The sequence below is a fragment of the Mercenaria mercenaria genome, chromosome 12 (genome assembly GCF_021730395.1).
Source record: "Mercenaria mercenaria strain notata chromosome 12, MADL_Memer_1, whole genome shotgun sequence".
Lineage (NCBI taxonomy): Eukaryota > Metazoa > Mollusca > Bivalvia > Venerida > Veneridae > Mercenaria > Mercenaria mercenaria.
Window position 1 is genome coordinate 44200049 of NC_069372.1, and position 23747 is coordinate 44223795.

The 23747-nt window shown below is 37.3% G+C and overlaps 1 protein-coding gene across 2 annotated transcripts; it reads left to right on the forward strand.

Annotated features, from left to right (window-relative positions):
• Positions 1–3604: 3604 nt before the first annotated feature.
• On the forward strand, positions 3605–23522 carry LOC123535448 (metabotropic glutamate receptor-like). 2 transcript variants are annotated; one of them, XM_045318110.2, is made up of 9 exons: positions 3605–3772; positions 7795–8660; positions 9921–10018; positions 12977–13330; positions 14189–14304; positions 15985–17290; positions 18089–18319; positions 19031–19074; positions 21463–23522. In XM_045318110.2, the coding sequence occupies exons 2-8, from the start codon at positions 7795–7797 to the stop codon at positions 19063–19065; spliced, it is 3006 nt and encodes a 1001-aa protein (XP_045174045.2). In that variant the 5' UTR covers positions 3605–3772; the 3' UTR covers positions 19066–19074; positions 21463–23522. The 2 variants fall into 2 exon arrangements, with proteins under 2 accessions (XP_045174045.2, XP_045174044.2); XM_045318109.2 differs by lacking the exon at positions 19031–19074 and having other exon boundaries at positions 3606–3772.
• Positions 23523–23747: the final 225 nt, after the last annotated feature.

Genomic DNA, 23747 nt, shown 5'->3' on the forward strand with positions numbered 1-23747 from the left:
AGTGATGATAGAAAATGTCTTGATGCAATGTTTGATATATATATTTAATCTTTTAAGATTAAACAAATGTATAGACCATTGATCATTTTAACATTTACTCTGAAAATTGACGGGCCTATCATTCAATCTGAACAGAACCAGAAAATATACAGACTGAAGTGAAACAGTGCAGACCATGATCAGGTTGCACGGATATGCAGGCTGATCTTGGTCTGCACTGCCCGCAAAGGCAAAGTCACATGCCACCAGCAGACTAAAGGTTAAAGTCGATGTCTAAACCTTTGATGAATACGGGCACTGCTGTTTGCTCGTTGGACCTTATTATCGGCACGAAACATTTTGCCGATCTGAAGAAAAGGTGAGTATAGGCTGTCACATTTCAAAATAAGAATATGTGACTTCATTGTACCAGCATGTCAGATAGATTATAACTCGTCTTTGCACCAAATGCTCAAAACTAGTATGCTCTATTTACATCATGGACTTGGAGTAGAGATCGGCATCCAACTAGCTATTCCTGGGAACAAGTTTAGATTTACCAATGGCAAAGTTACTTTCTCAACGGATCGTAACGTGATAACTACTACATCAGTCTGACTAAAGTACATATCCTATAACGTTTAGAAGCTCAAGTACTTAATTCAGATTGCTACTACATGTACTTTATTGTTAGTAAAAAGCAAAAGGGAAAGGTTTCTATGATGACTTTATAAAAAAAAAAAACTATTGAATGACTGCATATAAAAGCATTCAGTCACATTCTATTATAACCATTCATGGTTACTTGATCCACAAAATATGAAAGCTGGGAGAATACAACTGTGCTTATGGGATGATTTACGGGGATAAGCGCCCCCCCCCCCCCCCCACACACGCACTCAACACACATAGACACGAATCAGAGGTCTACAGTCGTACTGCTACTATAAATAACGCAAACTTACTCTACGTCCGAAAGTCCGACCTGTGGAGTGATATTTTTATACTAACCAATCAGTGGGCATTCAGGTGAGGTGTATATTATTTCATTACATCTTTCTTAAATGCTTTATGCAAATTCCGCAGTTGGTTTAACTAGAATATTATATATTTCCTATTATTTAAATACCTCGTGTACAAAAAGGCTAATATGGTTTACTAAGCATGTGAAATTTTCTTTTCAAATCGCCTGTTTTCGTATTCCCAAGTAATATAATATTGCACGCGCAAACACAGTGGTGTCTTTTTTTTTTATCATAATCAATTGTTGGATATAATTACTGTCGGATAGATTGTTTGCAAGCTTATTTATCGTCGCAATCGAAAACTCCTATGGGCGAATCCTTCAGAGGACTCTTAGTAGCAGTGCAAGATATAGACTGTGCTCCCGTTCCAGAAGCTCCCCTGGTTCTTTATCATGCAAGGTGTAAAACATCCATGCACGGGGCTCCTATCCCAACATTTGTGATTTAGATGGTGGCGTAGGAGCTCGAAACCTGGTTCTGTAATGAGAATGTTACCACTGAACCACTCCGTCCGGTCTAAATGTCGGGTATTCTTTTGCATTGAGATATATACCGCAAAGATCAAAGAAATTAGTTTGTTTGTTTGTTCGTTTTGGGTTAAATGCCGTTTTTCAACAGTATTTCAGTAAACCGTGGCTGTACTTGAAAATACATGTATAGACGATATTCCTATTTATAGGCTGGTTTTGTTAAGTTTATAATTTCAGTAAACATGTCAGTTCGTTAAAACTGTGTAATCTGATTGAAGTGGCAATTCCGGCGATAAGTATAGAAGTAAAACACACAATATATGTCAGTCCATGGTTTCTTTTAAAAAAAGAATTGACAATTCGTAATCGTTGTTACAGAAAATTACCAAAAAATGCCATGGTCAGCGTAGCAAACATTTGCCTTCGATGATGCACAAGCCAATATAGTGACGATTGTAAAGAAGTGATAAAACATGTTTATATATGCATTTTGCACAACAGAGAATCGTATTAAAACAATAGTAGATAAAACTCCTCGATTTTTTTTAAAAGTAAATGCTAATTAAATATGAATTATTCAAAAAAGAAAAGAAAAAAAGCTAAGATCGGGATCCAAGCCTTCTTGTATTGCTTCGAAAGCTGGCTTCTCTACCTACTGAATTGAGGTCATACTGCAAAAATTTTCATACAGTTGTATGACAAAGTCAATCCGAATATCTGACTACCCGTTTGAAATCTTTCTTTAAAACTGAAGTTTGGTCATATTGTGAATCTTAGATTTTTGTTTTTGTTTCTAAACTATCCAAAAAAATGACAACTCAAGGGGGAAAAAAAGATGCCAAATTCGGAAATCGAACTCGGGCAGCCGCGGCAATAAAACTTTCCAGCTGTCATTACCAATATACCACGGAAGAGTATGTATCTAACGATCTATCAGTATTTAAGTTTATTTAAGGGTCCATCCGCCCTTTCAGGCACAGTATAGCAGTTTTAGCTATGTAGAGTATAGAGCCCCGGCATGTCACCAGGCATGCCGTTAAAGATACGTTTTTGAAGCCAAAGTGGTGAAAATTTACCTCTACGCAATTTCCGTAGAGTATATGCCAAACATAAATAATTTTGAAGCCAAAAGTGAATCACTGTCACGGCCAAAGAGACCTAAACGACAGAGACCCGTAAAGAGACGTGGTTGCTCGAAGGCGCCCTTAAAAGGGCGGTAAGTGCTGCAAGCCGCTGTTGTCGTCGCTGGAATCCTCCGCCGCTCCTGCACTGTGGGTGTTGTGCCCCTCCCCGCTCGCTCCCACGTTGAGCGTAGAGTTTGAGCAGCTCGGGGGCTTCTCTGCATGCCGTCTGTATTCTGCAGGCCGTCTGAACAGCAGGCCGTCAGCCAAGTACATAGCTCCTCTTCATAAACAGTCCCCCCTAGGGCCACTCCCTCCGAATTAGTCAGGACACCGATAGCTGAGTTGGCTTCCGCACTAAGGCGCACATATGTCGATGCCCTGTGCCCTCTCAGCGACGTGCACGCCCCGGAGGGAAGGAGAAGATGTATCTAACGACATTTACATATAGATATTTATAATTAAGACAGTCGGGTAAAGCGTTCCAATTTTCAGTGAAAAAAGTAGTAAAAACAATTAATCAGATGTTTTCATAACAGGGACTGTCAGTAATTAAGTTTCAAAGCATTCCTCATAAGTATAGCATTAATGTCCAAATACTTATTTTGTTGTCGTACATGTCACCCACCCACTCGCTCACGTCTTAGTTAGATGTTTTTGAAGGCTATGATCAAATTCCGTTCTCATCGGAATACGAATCTGTCTTACACCAGTGCGGCTCCTTTATTTGAAAAGGTGACTGACTGTCAAAAGTTGCGGCGCAGTCAACCATAACAAAACATGAATACGAGGTGATCCGATTCCCAAGTGCGAAACGGAAAATCCGGAATTTTCTGTCATACCGCATTATCTTAGATATTGCCGCGCGAAAAGTATCAAAAACATCCCGATTGTGTATTTGAAAGTTACAGGTGACTGAATACAGGTGTGATAAAAATAGCATATTCTATTTATAAAACCCGTTTTACCAGTTTTGCTAGGTTGAAAAAAGAATGTCATTCGAAGCGTGTCGATATACAGTGTGTATCTATTTCTAGCGCTCCCGTGTAGGACAGGTATTTTCGACAACTTGTATACTGGGCTGGGTTAACCCCTTTTCCAGTGGAAACGTGACTGTCCCCATAAAGGATATAGGGTCCCTAATTCGATAGGTGCTGAGGGAAGTTGCCATAGAAAGGTATTTACTTTTATCATTCGTAAGGCGAAAATCAGTTAAAATCCATTTTCAATTTTGGAGACAGGCGTGTTTGTTTTGGTCTGCGACAAATGTTTACAATTCCAATAATAAACGGATTTTAGAAAACGATTAAAACAGTTAATTCAAAGAAAGTTTTAAAATGCAGGTGAAAATTGTATTGACAGTACAAGTTTTAAAATGGATTAAATACATCTGCAGTATTTTTATTTCTACCCCACCCCATTAATTTGAAGTGAGGGCTTTGTCACTGTAACTGAGGAAAATGATAATTATGTGACACTTTTAAAGAGGATGTTAGATTATGATATTTCACATTGGCACAAAAAGAGGTTAACTGCTTTTTGATGTTGTTGGAGTCAGTTTTGTGCTGAGGTGATGTATTAGAGGTGTAGGAAAGTGGTATATTTACACATAGTTCCCAGTAGGCATTTGACGTCGTATAGACATCAGACCCCCAACGTCGGATTAACGTTGGATTTTGGTTGGATTTGCAAACCGTTTAGACGTCGGATCCCGACGTTGGCTAGACGTCGATATTCGACCATTTTCCAACCAAAATCTAACCACTTTCCAACCAAAATCTGACCAAATTTTCAACAGAATTTGCAATCAAACAAGTAATCAACACATGTATTTTATCATCTTTATTTCACATGACAGCGACATAAGTCTAATATCATAAATCCAAAAAAGGTAATCCAGTAATTGAAACTTTCAAGTTTAGTCATGTCTGCATGATTCTTCAACTCCGCTAAAATTCCCATCTGAAATGTATTAAATTTGACAGTTTCATCATTTCATAAAATTTGAAAACTTATATACATTTGAATACTCTATACAAGTATGCTAGAGCTATTACTAAAGAACATAATTGCTACGTGCAAAACAAACATGTTATATTCTAAATTCTGAAAGAATTCTCTATAACCTCATAAAATGTAATGAAGTTTTATGTTAAACGCAATTGATTTTTAAAGTAATAAACATAATGCTTCAATCTTTGAAAGAATACGTAACATTAAAAGAATAACTATTAAACTAAGTACAACTTTCAAAAATCTGCTACTCACGTTGGGATCCCTTTGTGCAAAGTATTTATAAACTTGCTATCTTATCCCACAAATATCAAATTACTGGAAGACTTGTGTAAACGGATGCAGTCTTATCTCGCGGCGAAGGCATGACTAATAAACAACATGTGTAGAAGAAAATCCTTAGGTGAATTTAGAATAATTTATACATGTGTATAGAATGCAATTTTTTCCTGAACAGTTTTAAATTGGTAAAAAAAGAAATCCGTTTCCGAAAATAGACAATCTCATGCGACATAACATAATTAATGATAATGTTTGATGTGCTAATGAACTATTATTTATAAGCGTATGTTAAGGCATAACTATCTTAAAAACTATTATAGCAAAATTACACCAGTTAATTTCATAAATGAAAACATTTAAACAAACTTTCAATCCAACCTAATTCCAACGTCTCCTAGACGTCTAAGTCTGACGTCTATTAGACGTCGTGGTTATGACATTGGTTAGACGTTGGATTCAGGTCGCCGACGTCGCGACCAAATTCCAACGTCTAACCAACGTCGGTACGACGTCAGGTGTTTACTGGGTTACATGTAAATTTAGGATAATCTATAATTTTTCAAATTATAAATTTGCAAAATGAAGGTATGAAAACTGCCAAAATTATGTTCATCCTTTTCTTGAACCTGTTAATATTGTAATCTCTTTTGAACAAACAAGTTTTAATCGGGTAAAATTCCTTATTAATTAGTATATAGTAAATGGGTGCTGGATTTATTTTTGGGTCCTAGCTGGACTGTCTATAAATGTTTTTAATAATATATATCATCATTATATATTGACCAAACAAATGCGCCAAATGCCTTTGAGACAGACAGCACCCAAAAGAAAGAAACTTAACCGGGTTTGAAACTTTAACTTGTTGGTTCAAAAGAGGTCACAAATAACAATACGTCAAAATCAAATGCAAAATGGTCATAACCGCGTCCCAATGGTTTATAAGATGAAAGACAATAACACAAAACCAAGATACATTTTCAATAAATGCAGCAATATTTTGCAATAAAACATTGAAGAATGTGTCACTTGTGAGAATCATTGTTGCATAAGACAAATTTTGTAATGACTTATCGCAGAAATTTGCAACAAAAAATTGTATTGAAACTGAAACTGCATAGATCTCCATTCAGTGTGATTGTCTTTTGTCTCATAAACCATGATGTGGATGGGATAATAACTGTTTTATATTTTATATCGACATATATTGAATAATTGTTATTGGTTTTATAGCTATCTAGCTATAGCTATAATTTGTGACTTTTCTGGGACCTGTTTATATGATGAAAGACAATAACACAAAACCTAGATCTTTTCAGTTACATTTTCAATAAATGCAGCAATATTTTGCGATAAATCATTGAAGAATTAGTCACTTGTGAGAATCATTGCATAAGTCTAATTTAATAATCACTTATCGCAGAAATTCGTAACTTGTATTAAAATTGACTATTTTATTATTATTATTATTATTATTATTAATGAGATTGCATAGATATCAGTTCTTTGTGATTGTCTTTTGTCTCATAAACCGTTTCATGGTTGATTTGTATAATAAGTTAATAACTATCTTATATTTGACATTGACATTGGGCCAATTTGTTTCACATTTGCAGCGTACGCCATTTTGCCTCGGGCAACCGGCAAGGCATTCGTTTGGTTTTCCGGCACTTCCCAGGTCTATGCGGCGTATGCCGATGTGCACCTGTCTAGCGAGATAGGCAAAGCAGCAAATCATATAATATTATATTCGCAATATAAAATTGGTTAAACATCTGAAAAATTGGGTTAATAACAGTAAAGGTAGAAACTAACTAAAAGAAATATTTTGCAAACTTTTTATGACAAGGCCTCAATAGAAAATCATAACAAATTGGAAATATATCGTTTTTTATTTGCAGCTCACGTGGCCGGCATATGCCGAAACGTTCTTTTATTATAAAACCGGCGAAAATTTTTTGCTTGCCGCTCACGTGACCGGCATGTCCCGGGTTGAGTGAAATGAATTGGCCCATTATATTGAACAATTGTTATTGGTTTTATAGCTATTTCTAAGCTATATACATTATAACTAAGATTTAGCTACATAGCTAAGTTGTGACTTTTTTGGGACCTGATTAATTAGAGACAAAAATCTATGAAAATTTAATTAAAACACTTATTTCAAAGTTTAATAAATGTGGGCAGGTTGATTTCTTATTCTATTAAAACGTTTGTTTTAAAGGTTGGCATGTTGGCTAAATCAACTGGTTGAAAACTTCCAAAGATTAAGTAATTTAAGCTAAAGAGATGAAAATCAATGAAAGAATAACTACTTCTGTTAGAAGATGCAGTTTAATTTTATGGACAGATACTAATTTTCTTTTACCATTCACCATAATGTTTGGGTCTACCATTAAAGTTTGTAATTCACCTGTTGAGACTATGGATCTACCAATCTAAATTAAAATCCACGGGGACACTGTCAGACTGTGTCTACCGTTACAGCTTGATTCATAGCTACACTATGAATCTACCATTAAAGATTAAAATTCATGTCATAACTTGGAATAAATCACATCACTAAAATACATTTTAAACCTTAACCCTTAGCCTGCTGGTGGCAAAAGATTTTACCTTTGCGACCAGTGCAGACCAAGATCAGCCTGCACATTCGTGCAGTCTAATCTTGGTCTGCACTATTCTCTATTCTGTCATTAAATTTTCAGTGAACATCCCTTTGAATAGTTAGTGGTACTGCACAAATTAAATCATGGAGCAGTCCATTTTAGAAATTTTGCAGGGTAAAGTTCACAAAGTCATAGAGAAAGTGACAGGTACATATTAAGCTCTAATGAGTTTTTTTTCACCACCTAACCAAGCAAGCTTAATGCTGGTTTCATCTATGGTTTTACTTGTTTATTCCAGATGGCTTTATTGAAGTTTTTGCTGGCATCGGCCCTAGTGGTGATGTTGCAAGCGCAGGAAGAGTGCCCGGCAGATGGCTGCACATCAAGTGACGTAGCTCTCCTGGAAGCTGATAATATGCAGGCAGCCAACCATTACTACATAGGTGCAATGTTAAATGTTCACGAGCAAGGGGAAGATGCGTACACTTGCGGGAAGACGAGCTTACGTGGGCTTGTAAATGCTGAAGCTTTCTTTTGGGCTATAAAAGAGTACTCGCAGCGTGCAGGACTCACAAATAACATAGATCCAGTTAGCGTTGGTGGTTTCCTAATGGATAGTTGTGGTAGGGTGGCCAAATCAATCGAAGACATTTACAGTTTTCAGACCTGTAGAAGGCAGTATACGAATGTAAGTCCACGCAATACAGTCGCTATTGTTGGCGCTTCCACCAGTGACCAATCCATGGCTGTAGCCGAGCTTCTAAATAGTATGGAGGTAACTCAAGTCTCCAGTTCATCCACATCACCATACCTTAGCAATACCAATATGTACGAATATTTCCTTCGCACAGTTCCTTCTGATGTCGTGCAGACGGTCGTGATGGCAAGACTAATGTTGTACAAGTCGATACAATATGTTCAAGTATTGTACCAGGACAATGCCTATGGTATGGGACTGCTGTTAGCTTTCAAAGAGGCATTGGAGGGCACAGGGGTGTGCATTACAGCCCAGTCACAGTTTGATATGAATGCTCGGGGTGCTGATTACATTAAAACCATGCTTAAGGGACCAAAGGACACAAGATTTGTGGTGATATTGGGTACAAACATGGCGGCACGATTTGTCCTTGAAACTGTTGATGGGGAAAACGACCTGAAAAACCAGTAAGTGTGCAGGAACACGTAATTTTGCCTGATAACTTTATTAATCCCCCGCCACAAGTGGTGGGTGGTTATAGGAATGATCTCTGTCCGTCCTTCTGTCTTCCGTCCTTCCGTAACATTTTGTGTCTGCTCTGTATCTCCTAAACCTCTTGAAGGATTTTCATGAAACTTGGGTCAAATGATTACCTCATCAAGATGATGTGCAGAACCTATGAGTCAGCCATGTCGGCTCAAGGTCAAGGTCACAACTCAAGGTCAGAGGTTTGAGCCTTCCATTTTGTGTTCGCTCTGTATCTCCTTAACGCCTTGAAGGATAATCATGAAACTTGGATCAAATGATCACCTCATCAAGACCATGTGCAGAACCCATGAGTCAGCCATGTTGGCTCAAGGTCAAGGTCACAACTCAAGGTCAAAGGTTTGAGCTTTCCATTTTGTGTCAGCTCTGTATCTCCTTAACCTTTTGAAGGATAATCGTGAAACTTAGTTCAAATGATCACCTCATCAAGACTATGTGCAGAACCCACGGGTCAACCATGGTTGCTCAAGGTCAAGGTGACAACTCAAAAGTCAAAGGTTTGAGCCTTCCATTTGGTGTTCACACTGTATCTCCTTAACCCCTTGAAGGATAATCATGAAACTTGGATCAAATGATCACCTCATCAAGATGATGTGCAGAACCCATGAGTCAGCCATTTCGGCTCAATGTCAAGGTCACAACTCAAAGTCAAAGGTTTGAGCCTTCCATTTCGTGTCTGCTCTGTCTCTCCTAAACCCCTTGAAGGATTTCATCAAGACAGTGTGCAGAACCCATGAGTCAGCCATGGTAGGTCAAGGTCACAGGTGAAGGTCAAAGGTTTGAGCCTCTATCCATAACAGTGGCAGAGGATATAGCTGTCTTTTAGACTGCCTTGTTTTTGTTAATATCTGTTAGTCATTTCCCTAAATACAAATATCTGTGAAAAAATTACAATTGATAGTAAAAATATCAGTTTATGCAGTGTATATCCAGATGTCTTTACAGGTTCACTTTTCACAAAATTGTGAATTCAACATTTTACGATTTAAAAGAATAAGACAGGTAAGAAGAAATTCGCGAAACAAGTTCAGTGTTTTATGGTATCGAAATGCAAGATCTATTTTCTGTTAATTTACTTTTGATTTGAAATTGTCCTTTTAATACTCACAAACACATTGTGGTCGCAGTTCATAAGTGTTTTTTTTTTAACACAAGTTCAAGACTTTGCTTTTGTTTTTCAGATTCACGTTTGTGGGAACATCATCATGGGGCACTGATGTTAATGTAATTAGAGGTATAGATTCAGCTGAGAATGCCATCACCTTTACATTTAATACAGGTATATTGTAGTGTTCTTTCCCCAATTTTTCTCTTAAGATTTGGGAAAATGACTTGTACCCATAAAATTGGGAATTTTGCCACAGTTACCACAAAATTGGGAAATATTTCGGGTTTTATTTTGATTTATAGTATGGAGAAAAACAACTAGATAACACTGATGAAGAAACTACTTCTTGGTGTGTATAATATGAAATTTAAATGGGTCATAGCTACCACCCACATCTGTGCAGTCTGATCAAGATCTGCACTGTTCGCCATTCAGTCAGTATCTTTTTGGTAAGCACTCCTTTTAACAGTCAGTGGTATTAATGTCCAAATTGAAAGATAGACAGATTCATTATAGAAATTTAGCAGAGTAAGGGCTAGGCTTAGTGTGTCTGCTAATGAGAGGTAATGAAATGTACACCACTTAAAGGTTCTGTAATGCCCCTTAGCACCTGCTAAACTGTATTCTATACAAATGAATCAGTTGATATGTAATCTGACCGACAGTCAAACTTTATTTGAGCCGTGCCATGAGAAAACCAACATAGTGGGTTTGCGACCAGCATGGATCCAGACCAGCCTGCGCATTCGTGCAGTCTGGTCAGGATCCATGCTATTCGCTTTCAAAGCCTATTGGAATTAGAGAAACTGTTAGCGAACAACATGGATCCTGACCAGGCTGCGCAGATGCACAGGCTGGTCTGGATTCATGCTGGTCGCAAAGCCACTATGTTGGTTTTCCCATGGCGCGGCTCATTTTCTGTTTTGTACATTTTAAAATGCCTGATACAAAAAGATACATGTTAAGAGTTAATTTCCTTGATTGAAATACAGTGTAGACCATTTAACTAATTTGAAATTCATTGAAATGTAAAGAGTAAAAAATTTTTAAATAACCTCAGATATTTTTATATACACTGTATACAGTCAGCATGCAGACGTAATTTTGGTAATGCTATGTGGTTAGATGCCCTCCTAGCTTCCAGTTTAATAAATACATTTTGGGATTTCACCTCACTGACTAGAGTAACACTAGCTAAGCTACAAATCCTTCCTGAGCCCGCCCGCTTAGCTCAGTAGGTAAGAGCGTTGGTCTACGGGTCGCTGGGTCGCGAGTTCGATCCTCGGGCGGGGCGTATGTTCTCCGTGACTATTTGATTAACGACATTGTGTCTGAAATCATTAGTCCTCCACCTCTGATAATTCATGTGGGGAAGTTGGCAGTTACTTGCGGAGAACAGGTTTGTACTGGTACAGAATCCAGGAACACTGGTTAGGTTAACTGCCCGCCGTTACATGACTGAAATACTGTTGAAAAATGGCGTTAAACCCAAAACAAACAAAACAAACAAAAACAAATCCTTCCTGCCTCAACAGAAGAGCAGATTTCTACCAATTCTTCTGTAAGGTAGGGTTGTCTATTCCCTGACTTACGGTTGTGCAGAATTAGCAGGGCAAAAGCTGTTTTACTTCTTGCCAGGGTCAAAGACAGTGATTGGTTGGTTACTTTATATGGTGGGAGTAATTTATATAAACCTGACAACTACCCTGTTAGACCTAAAAAAAATTGTTTGTTTCCGGGAACATGCTCAAAAAAGTTAGAGTAGGTAGGTCGGTAAATGGTTTTTAAAAAAAAAAATTGTTTGGACTTCGTAAATTATTTTTGTGTCCAAAAATGAATACAAATATTAAAGGGAGTTATGCCTTTAGAGCATCAGTAAGTTGATTTCTAACATCACTGACCATGTTTAAAACATAAAAAGTGCAGTTGTGCAACTTTTTTTTAAAAAGTTGAGAATAAAGTACCCCAGGGCCATAAAAACATTAAAGGTCGGGCCAAAAATTTAGGGTAGGTCGGGATTCTGGAAATAATATTTTTTTAAGCCTTATAGAATTTATCTGCTGAAGTCATGGAGTGTTCTCTTGCTAGCCTAGATGCCAACATTTAATTTGATGTTTTATTAATTCACAGTTATGAAATGGACAGAATATCAAGTTGGATTTTGCAATTTTTAGCTCGACTATTTGAAGAATAGGGGAGCTATCCTACTCGCCCCGGCGTTAGCTTCACACAAATGTTAAAGTTTGCGTACCACCCCAAATATTTTCAAAGTCCATTGAGATATTGCTTTCATATTTTGCATACTTGTTAACCATCATGACCCCAGTCTGTTAACAGGAGCAAACAACTCTATCAAGCATTTTGACTGAATTATGGCCCCTTTTCGACTTAGAATATGCTTATTGTAATGTTAAAGTTTGCGTACCACCCCAAATATTTTCAAGGTCCATTGAGATATTGCTTTGATATTTTGCATACTTGTTAACCATCATGACCCCAGTCTGTAAACAGGAGCAGACAACTCTATCAAGCATTTTGACTGAATTATGGCCCCTTTTCGACTTAGAATATGCTTATTGTAATGTTAAAGTTTGCGTACCACCCGAAATATTTTCAAGGTCCATTGATATATTGCTTTGATATTTTGCATACTTGTTTACCATCATGACCCCAGTCTGTAAAAAGGAGGAGGTAACTCTATCAAGCATTTTGACTGAATTATGGCCCCTTTTCGACTTAGAATATAATGTTAAAGTTTGCGTACCACCCCAAATATTATCAAAGTCTGTTGAGATATTGCTTTGATATTTTGCATACTTGTTTACCATCATGACCCCAGTCTGTAAAAAGGAGGAGGCAACTCTATCAAGCATTTTGGCTGAATTATGGCCACTTTTCGACTTAGAATATGCTTATTGTAATGTTATAGTTTTACTCATAGCTTATATTATACTATCAAGCACTGAGAATAGTCGAGCGCGCTGTCCACTGACAGCTCTTGTTTGATATTGTCGCATCCAAACAAAAATTGAATACCGGTACATTAGATGCACATTATATTTGTTATCAGAAAGAAATGAATTGTAGAAGTTTTGTTTTACTGAATGGGAAATGTTTTTCTATTTTCAGGAAGTTATATGAACAAAGATGACGTGATAAATTTTTATAATAAGATGTTTATGCTTAAACCTGACACTGGTAGCAACTCTGGGGACGCCAACGTGAACTTGTACAATCCATGGTTCACAAAGTTCTGGGAAGAAGCGTTTGAATGCAGCTTTGCAGCAGCTACATGTGATTTAGCCGATCAAAAGCTAGAAGACAAAATCGATAGGTCTGACCCATACGTTCCATTCACATTGATGGCGGTAGATGCGATTATTCGTGGTGTCAAGGAAGCGGCCCAAACGAAATGTGGCAATATTCATGTCTGCTCAAATCTTCTCAACCCAGATAAAAGCAGAGGCACTGATCTCTTCAACTGTATGTGTTTTATTTCAGTTCTGCTCATGTTAGGACTTCATATCATTTGCCAGTTACTGAATCAACTGTGTGTTTGAAGACTGCTTTTAGATTTTGAAGTTTTTTATGTGAGGTCATTCAGCTGCACGGCTTGCCAAATATTGGTGTGTCTACTGAGGTGCCTATGCATGACTGAAATAATGCCCAGAAGGGGCAGTTCTAAGGGTCTTTTTCCATGTTCAAAAGCTGGAATGTGGGCATATGACCCTTAACTTTAAACCCCAAAAAACAGACAAACAAAAAGAAAAGACTACAATCATGTAACTTGTTGTAAAATCAGCATTTTTTTGCAAGAAATTTTATTTATGCTATTCTGCTATTCTGGCTAACTGTCCTTTTGTTGCAAATACAAATACTATTCTTGCAAAAAATGTTATTTCTTTGATAAAAACATTTCTATTTGTCACACAAGTTGCCAATAAGTAATGATTATTGTACAAAAAAAAAATACAAAATTATTCTAGTTTTAAATAAAACAAATTTTTAGCCATGCATATATATCCGTGGCCAAGTGGTTAAGGTTACTGACATCAGATCACTTGCTCCTCACTCATGGGTTCTATTTCTATCCTTGCTTCTGGTATTGAATTCTTCATGTCAGGAAACCATCCTGCTGGCTTACGGAAGGTAGGTGGTTCTACCCAGGTTCTGACCTGTGATGAGATAATGCACGGAGGAGCAACAGGGGTATTCCTCCACCACCATAAGCTGAAAAGTTGCTATAGGACCTATTATTGTGTCAGTGTGATATTAAACTCGACAAAAAGTATCTGCCTTTCCAGTATCCATTTTGTAGATATTTGTGTATTTTTTAACCAGTTATCAAGAACACTACCAGCGGCAATGGTCAAAGATTCTTTGATGCCAAGGGGGATGCTGCATCAGTGTATGACAACTTCAGAGTATATCAAGTGAGAGATGGAGCATATTTCAATGTAAGTAGCAGCGTTTTATAGACTTTATACATTTGAAGGGGTGTTCCCTAAAATTTTACTGACTGAATAGGGAACTGCAGACCAAGATCAGTTGTTGGAGTATCTTGACCCGACAATAATATAGCAGTTTAATCAAAACCACAGATTTGTTTTTAAATGTATAGTTGGAAAGAACTGGTAAACAAATTTTACAAATGATCAACCGCAGATGTTTTTTTTTACAGGTGGCAATTGTAATAGTAGGCAAGGATTTTCCATTTTGGGTTTGGTGTTCAAGGCTATTTTGACAGATTTATATGTACACAAGAGCATTAAATATAGCTTTATGGATGATTGTATATTTTTGTGTGCCTCCAAATGAGAGATGGATTTGCTAGCGTAACAGGAATCCCCCCCCCCCCAAGAATCCTAGGGCTAATTTCAATTTCCTAGGAAAAGACAGATTTGTAACCTTGGGCCCAAAGTCAGTCTTATAATCTTGGACCCAAAGTCAGTCTTATAACCTTGGACCCAAAGCCAGTTTTATAACCTTGGACCCAGTCAGTCTTATAACCTTGTACCCAAAGTCATTTTTAGCTCATTGAATTTTTTGAGAGAAAAAATTAGTTATTGTCCACTTGATCGGCGTCGGCTTTGGCGTTATTGCTTTAAAACTTGCAACACTTGTTCACCATCAGTGGCTAACTCTGTACAGCATGAAACATAACTCCTGCTTTTTGCAAGAATTATGGCTGCTTTTGGACTTAGAAAGTATCAGATTTCTTAATCAAGTTTTGTGTTTAGGTCAACTTTTCTCCTAAACTATCAAAGCTATTGCTTGGAGCAGATATTTGCCATTAAAAGCTGACTCTGCACAGCAAGTACCATAATTGCTTATTGCAATAATTATGGCCCCTTTAGGAGATGGAAAATCAGATTTCTTGGTTAAGTTTTGTGTTTAGGTCAGCTTTTTCCTAAACTCTGTATACAGCAAGAACATAACTCCATCCTGCTGTTTGCAAGAATTATGGCCCCTTTTGGACGTAGAAAATATCATAAAAACAAAAGGGTAGGACAATATTTCTATTGTACAAAGACAAAAAAAATTAGACAAGTGTCTGCAAGGCGTGCTTTTGTAATAACCTTGGATTCCAAAGTCAGTTTTATAACCTTGGCCCCAAAGTCAGTCTTATAAACTTGGACCTGCAGTCAGTTTTATAACCTTGGACCCAGTCCGTTTTAAAACCTTGGACCCAGAGTCAGTTTTATAACCTTGAGCCCAGAGTCAGTTTTATAACCTTGGACCTAAAGTCAGTTTTATAACCTTGCACCCACAGTCAATTTTATAACCTTGGACCCGCAGTCAGTTTTATAACCTTGCACCCGCAGTCAGTTTTATAACATTGGACCCGCAGTCAATTTTATAACCTTGCACCCGCAGTCAGTTTTGTAACCCTTGACCCGCAGTCAGTTTTATAACCTTGGACCCAAAGTCAGTTTTATAACCTTGCACCAAGTACTTTGTTTCCTAAGAAAGCAAGTGCAGATTAGCTTCAAGCTTTTATTACTGTTGATCCAAAATAGATAAAAATAGGTTAAACATACACAGGGTATGTTACAGTCACACGGTATGTTGGAATGTATGAGAACTAGCTCGAAAAAAACCAAACCAAAATGTGATGTGTTTTTGTTATATTTCAGGTTCTGGATTATACTGCATCTCAAACTGGCAACTATGGCTTTGATTCAGTAGGCAAACCAGCCATGGTAACTGGGCCCTCATCTTGCCCAAGCAGACCCTGCCTTGAATGTGGTGAGGTACAGTCGACAACGCAAGCCCCTGAGACCACAACTACTACACCGGACCAGAAACAGACTTTGCCTCCTCTTTCATCTAGCGATCTGCTCTCTAAAATGATAGAAGAATATTTCAAGGATGATCAAGAATTCACCGGTGTATGGCGTGAACAAATGCGAGAGAGTAAAGACTCTAGTACAAGATTTGAGAATGGCTTTGATTGGATAATTGCTATCGGCGTTTGTGCTGGACTTGGTATTGTCTGTGTGTTGGTATTTGAGATCTATATCCTCTATAAATTGATGGGAACAAAGATCGGCAAGCAATGGCGAACCATGTGGCTCGGACAGCTGCTCTTATTTGGACTCTTCTGTTCCTACTTGACCTTGTTTGCTTATCTATTTACTCCGACAAAAGAGACATGTGGTATCACACGGTTTGGTGTAGGTGTATCATATGCAATGTGCTTTGCAGTTTTATTAGTAAAACTTATGGTCCTGCTCACTTCAAAAACATCCGCTGATACACTGCTCCCAGGCGATGTTGACTCCCCTAACTACCTTCGTGGAATCTACCAGTTTTTGATGTTCCTTTTTGTTGTCGGAGTACAAGTTGTTATTGCAGTGCAGTGGCTTATCCAAGTCCCGCCAGATGCCATTCAAGTAAAGAGCAACACTGGAGACATGGTCTGGATATGCAATCACTACACATGGTCCCTTAACAACAGCTGGGATGATATGACAACATTTGTTCGTACAGACTTTGAAAATCACCTTCTTTCACTAACCTACATCATGTTTTTGATCCTTTTAACCACTATCATAGCAATGAAAGCTCACGGCATAATTACCAACCATAGAGAAAGTGTTTTTATTGGTATCGCAGCTGGATTTTCGATCCCTGTCTGGGTGGCATGGGGACTTGTTGGTGGACTGAATAAGGATCACAAATATGCAGAAGAGTTTGGCGATGCGGCTATAGCATTTGGCTTATTCATCACTGCCACTTTAGTCCTGTTCTCCATGTTTTTACCGAAGGTGAGACAACTCGTCAACATGGGCGTGGAAGGAATCTACCTGGAAGATGATCGTGATACATATTATGCAGGTTCCGTTGTGATGGCGCCACCCAGTTACAAGAGCAGACCTAGCTCTGTTGTTTATGTAAACAGTAATGGTTACAATGATCCAGTTGTACTTGGTGACCAAAGTAAGTTATTAAGAATTATATTACCGCAAAACTGGTTTTGTTTGAAACCATGAAACTTAAAGCCCATGAAATTAAATGAATTATCCATGCAGTTTTGATATATTTATTCAATGTACATTTTTTTTCAATTCCAAAGGGTCATCTTCACAGAACAGTTCGACTGAAATAAATCATTTTAACAACTAGGACTTAAATTGACACAGAATACTCGGATGTAAAATGAGCCGCACCATGAGAAAACCAACATTCCTATTCATTCTTTCTGTGTCTCCCCCTCACTGGAGGAAACATATTTTTTTTGGGGGAGGTGTGGGCGGGGTTAGAAGGCACTTAGATTTATCCTTGTTTGTTAATCTGTCTGTCTGTCCCAACAGCCAGACAAGAGTTTCAGCCCTTAGTCTAAAATATGCATAAAATTAGGGTCTGAAAAGTATTGCATGTATCTCTAAGTACTTGACATAGGGTCATGAAATATACAGTACTGCATGATTGAATAGCGAACAGATGTGCAGGCTGGTCTTTGTCTGCACTGGTCGCAAAGGCAAAATCACTGTCCACTAGCAAGCTAAAGGTTAAATCAGAAAAAATATAAGTGGTTTTGGAGTCAAGTTGTCTTAAGTAATGTTTGATTGTAATTTCCATGGCATATTGCATTATGCAAAAGTGAAAAATATCATAATATTTATTATGCTTAAATGTTAATGATACCTTAAAATAAAAAATGCTTCCCTCGGAGCCAAGTTGTCGTTAGTGCATGTTTGACTGCAATTACAACCTACTGTTGACTTCTTTTTACAGATGCAGTACATTTACGTCACCCAGGCAGCAATTACAGTGCCCCTGTATATGTTAAGAAACCTGAATCTATCCACGGAGGTAGTGGCAAAGTTTTACGTGTAACTGGAGATTTAACGGGTAAACATCCACGTGAAAGTAAGAAATCAGCATCTGAAGCTGGGTACCATTATGCTGGATCTGGTTACGGCACATACAGGAAGCCACGATCAGAAAGTGGCGGCACTATGAGGCGTAAGTCATACTTTATTAGGTTCGAAAATGGTTAATTTTTAATTGAAGTGTCCATTGTGTATTAAATTATAAGCATTTCAGATTATTTCTTCAATTTACACAAATTGTACGTTCAGGGCGCACACCATATTCTTTTATCAGATTATTGTTTTTTGCAATTAAACACATTGTACATTCAGGGCACACCATATTCATTTACTATGTAGGGCTTACAAGGTATGTGGAAATAATAGCAATGGGAAGTATCCGGAGCCAGTACACTAAGGTATATGTGAGCCTCGCCATGAGAAAACCAGCATAGTGGCTTTGCGACCAGCATGGATCCAGACCAACCTGCGCATCTCCACAGTCTGATCAGGATCCATGCTGTTTGCTTTCGAAGCCTATTGCAATTAGAGAAACTGTTAGCGAATAGTATGGATCCTGACCAGACTGCGCGGATGCGCAGGCTGGTCTGGATACATGCTTGTCGCAAACGCACTATGTTGGTTTTCTCATGGTGCAGCTCATGTAATGTTTTTGAAACACAAAGGAGAGAGCTATGCAAAATTCAGTCTTTTGCAGCATTTTACAAACCCTCAGGTTATGTTCCTGTCAGTTCTGGAGTCAAATCCTACAAATCAAAGATACATGTTAGGTCACTGTTTATACACAATACTTGCTTCAACTCCTCATGGTGGTTAGAAGAGAAAATAATGTTTTTATTTTTAGGTTCAGCTTCAGCAACAGAAATAGGTGCTTTGTGAGGAAATAATGTACGTTAATGTTATAAATAGGTAATCTAACTGGTTAGATAATTAACAACTAACCAATCAAGTTGCTTGTTTTATAGTTTTGTTGTAAAGTATAGTTCTGTGGCAACAAATCTAATTGCACTTTGAGGAAATAATTGAACATTTAGTACTATGATTACATACATCCCAGTGAACCTGTCATTGGTTAAAATACTCTACAACCAGCCAGTCACATAGTGTTGTTAGAAGATATAAAGACAGAGATTTTGTTTGACACTGGAATGTTAGTAACAAAGCAATGCATAAAAATACATTTGTGTGCAAAAAATGAAAAATCCAAGTTTTTATGTAAAAAAAAATGTTTGAAACCCCTAGCATAAAATTTCTCATTCCTTGAAATAAACTGTGCTTAAATAGAAATATCTTGTTATGTAGATAATTATTCCCAACAAACACTATGTACAACTTTCTAGAGCTTTTCATGTTTTTTTGTATTTATTCACCTTTCCCCAAATATAATCAAGTTTTCCTGAAAAGTTCAGTAAAGTAAGTTTTCAACATGTATCTATAAACATTATTTTACTTTGCCAGCTTTTTTCAAAATACTAGGTAAGTGATTGTCTTGTTCACAAAGTATAATTACTAAAAACACTTTAATTATGTCTCCCCCAGGAGACATATTGTTTTTGCCCTGTCCGTCCGTCCGTCCTTCCGTCCATCCGTCCGTCCGTACGTTACACTTCATTTCCGAGCAATAACTGGAGAACCATTTGACCTAGAACCTTCAAACTTGATAGGGTTGTAGGGCTGCTGGAGTAGACGACCCCTATTGTTTTTGTAGTCACTCCGTCAAAGGTCAAGGTCACAGGGGCCTGAACATTGAAAATCATTTCCGATCAATAACTAGAGAACCACTTGACCCAGAATGTTGAAACTTCATAGGATGATTGATCATGAAGAGTAGATGACCCCTATTGATTTTGTAGTCACTCCGTCAAAGGTCAAGGTCACAGGGGCCTGAACATTGAAAACCATTTCCGATCAATAACTTGAGAACCACTTGACCCCGAATGTTGAAACTTCATAGGATGATTGGTCATGAAGAGTAGATGAACCCTATTGATTTTGGGGTCACTCTGTCAAAGGTCAAGGTCACAGGGGCCTGAACATTGAAAACCATTTCCAATCAATAACTAGAGAACCACTTGACCCAGAATGTTGAAACTTCATAGGATGATTGGTCATAAAGAGTAATTGACCCCTATTGATTTTGGGTCACTCCATGAAAGGTCAAGGTCACAGGGGTCTGAACATGGAAAACCATTTCCGATCAATAACTAGAGAACCACTTGACCCCGAATGTTGAAACTTCATAGGATGATTGGTCATAAAGAGTAATTGACCCCTATTGATTTTGGGGTCACTCCATGAAAGGTCAAGGTCACAGGGGTCTGAACATGGAAAACCATTTCCGATCAATAACTAGAGAACCACTTGACCCAGAATGTTGAAACTTCATAGGATGATTGTACATGCAAAGTAGATGACCCCTATCGATTTTGGGGTCACTCCATTTAAGGTCAAGGTCACAGGGGCCTGAACATTGAAAACCATTTCCGGTCAATAACTTGAGAACCACTTGACCCAGAATGATGAAACTTAATAGGATGATTGGTCATGCAGAGTAGATGACCCCTAACGATTTTAGGGTCACTCTGTTAAAGGTCAAGGCCACAGGGGCCTGAACATGGAAAACCATTTCCAATCAATAACTTGAGAACCTCTCGACCCAGAATGTTGAAATTCATAGGATGATTGTCCATGAAGAGTAAATGACCCCTATTGTTTTTGGGGTCACTCCGTTAAAGGTCAAGGTCACAGGGGCCTGAACATTGATTACCAGTTCTGATCAATAACTTGAGAACCACTTGACCCAGAATGTTGAAACTTCATAGGGTGATTGAACATGCAGAGTAGATGACCCCTATTGATTTTGGGGTCAGTCTATTAAAGGTCAAGGTCACAGTGGCCTGTTCATGTAAAATCATTTTTTGAAAATAACTTGAGAACCACTTGACCTACAATGTTGAAACTTAATAGGATGATTGGACATGCAGGGTAGATGATGACCCCTATTTATTTTGAGGTCACTTGATCAAAGGTCAAGGTCACAGGAGCCTGAACAGTGACTTGAGAACCACTAGGCCAAGAGTGTTGAAATTTAGCGGGATGACTGGACATGCCAAGTTGATTGCAGCGAACCATCAGTGTCTCTTTGACTTTCGCTCCTGACCCCTATTGACTTCTTGCCTATAGGACTTTGCATTGGGGGAGACATGCGCTTTTTTACAAAAGCATTTTCTAGTTCTACATGATGTTTTAAAAGTAAATTGCTGTTTTTATTTGTAGGTGCACATTCATCAACAGATCTGGGTGCTCTTTGAGGACATAATGAACATTTAGTGCTATAAATAGGTAGTCTGGACATATTACAGCCTAGCAGACACCTTATTGGATAAAAATACTCTACAACTAGCCAATTGCTTGTTATAAACAGTGCTAAATATGATGATATGAAGATGTGAGGACTTATTAGGTCGGTGAAGATTGTTAGCAACTAGAAAATGATTAATCATTACTATTTAAAAATACTGTCAAAAAAGTTCTTATGTAAAGGAAACATACTCACACGTACAGGCTTAAAAGTTTATTCTTTGACACAAAGTGTATCTGAATATAAGTAATTATGATGTAATTCAGGTACCATCCATAATAATTTTTATAGTTTTTGGAATTTTCATAATTTTTGCATTTATTCACGTTATTCCAAATATAACCAAATTTTGGACTTTTTTCGTTGTTTTTCATGAAAACAAATTTTGGTGTTCAACATAATCTTAACATTTTTTTTTTTACTTTTACTTTACCATTTTTCCCATAGTTTTTTCAAAGTACTGTGTGATAAACCTGTGATTGTCTTGTTGATGAAGCATGAGCACTTCACAAAAGAATACTCATTTGTGACATGATATCACAAACACTTAATAGAGATATATTTTTATGTTATTTTTTTTCTCTAAGCTTTATGGAGCTAATACCAGTAGTACCAGACCTTTCCAGGATATCAGTTCTTTGATAACTGTGCTCAGTATTTACAAATTTTAATACAAATGTTTGGTACATATAAAATTACAGTGTTCAGTGAATGTAAAATTTAACTGGCAGAATGGGATAGGAAACAAACCCTAGTGCTATTGCCAGATTTTCAAGGAACTTGGACCTATTAGAAGCTGGCAGCTATCCTGTAACAATCGAATACATGGAGATACAAACCTAGATAAAAAAGAAATTGGAGCCGTCTTTAATTGGCAGGGATTTGGGATTATTAGGGCAGTGGATTGAATCAATGCTCTTGTTTGGTTTAACACTACTGGGTCCAAGTGGAACTGCTTCTTCATGCCTACCTTATGATGCTACTGGTATCAGTTCTGTATGTAAAGCTAAGTATGTTAGGCCAATTGTTAACATATTATTTCATGTAAATATTTTTGTTTGTATAAAGAGGTCCAGGCTGAAAAAAGTTTTGGATTATTTTTGTGTAAAACTATAAATTTATAACTGTTCTGAATTGCTGTTTAGTATATATTTTGTAACTTTGTTTTGGTTGAAATTAAATTCACAGAATATTACGGCTGTTATATTCTGTGCATATACTTTGTATTCGAGTAGACACAAAATGCGTTAATTATGCACGCCTTACATATAGAGATTAGTTCCGAATGTTGTTGAATGTGTTGTTTGAAAAGGACAAACTGATCATATTAGATGAATATATGCTACAGAACTTCTTAACAAGAACGAAAGATTAAGAGAGTAAACCAAACAGAAGTATAACATGCAGAAAAGTGCACAATTAAAAAACTTGCTTTTTCTTCTCTTTACATGAGCTTTATTTAAATGCCATAAACTCTACATGTGATTTACAAAATGTTGGCTTTACATTTTTTTAACTTTTTTTTTTTTAAAGTTGTATGTTTGTAAATGTATTATAAATGTTGTCTGGTATGAAAGTATCAAGTCTTTAATGCCTGGAACCAGTCTTTTCTGCTTGTTTCTCTTACATGTGCTGGTACCCACATTTTGTTTGCTGGTACCATCCAGTTGGTACCCGTTTTGTCAATCAAACTTAATCTATACTTTTCCACAATCATTTAACATTATCCCCCTTTTGTATTCAGTTTCAATCCTGGTTCAGATATTTCTTAATTTCTTTTTTATTTCTTTGTAATTGTCCACACTATACAAAAAATATGCAATACTTTTTATGAATATTATATGAAAGAATGACTGACTTATATTGAGTGTATGATTGAATATGTCTCAGTATAACATATGCTTATATTTTATATACAACCTGTGTATGTTAATCTATGCTAAATGAATATTAAAATAAATTGTATAGATTTTAAGCCTATGCTTTAGTCATTAATTTTACATTGTTATAAGAATGACAGCTTTATCGGTTTATAAAGACAACCTTTTAAGAGGCATTGTTGCTTTTTATATGCCCGAAGGGACGTATTATGTTATGACGCTGTTGTCCGTCTGTCCGTTAGCAATTTCGTTTCCGCTCTGTAACTCTTGAACCCCTGGAAGGATTTCAAGGAAACTTGACACAAATGTTCACCACACCG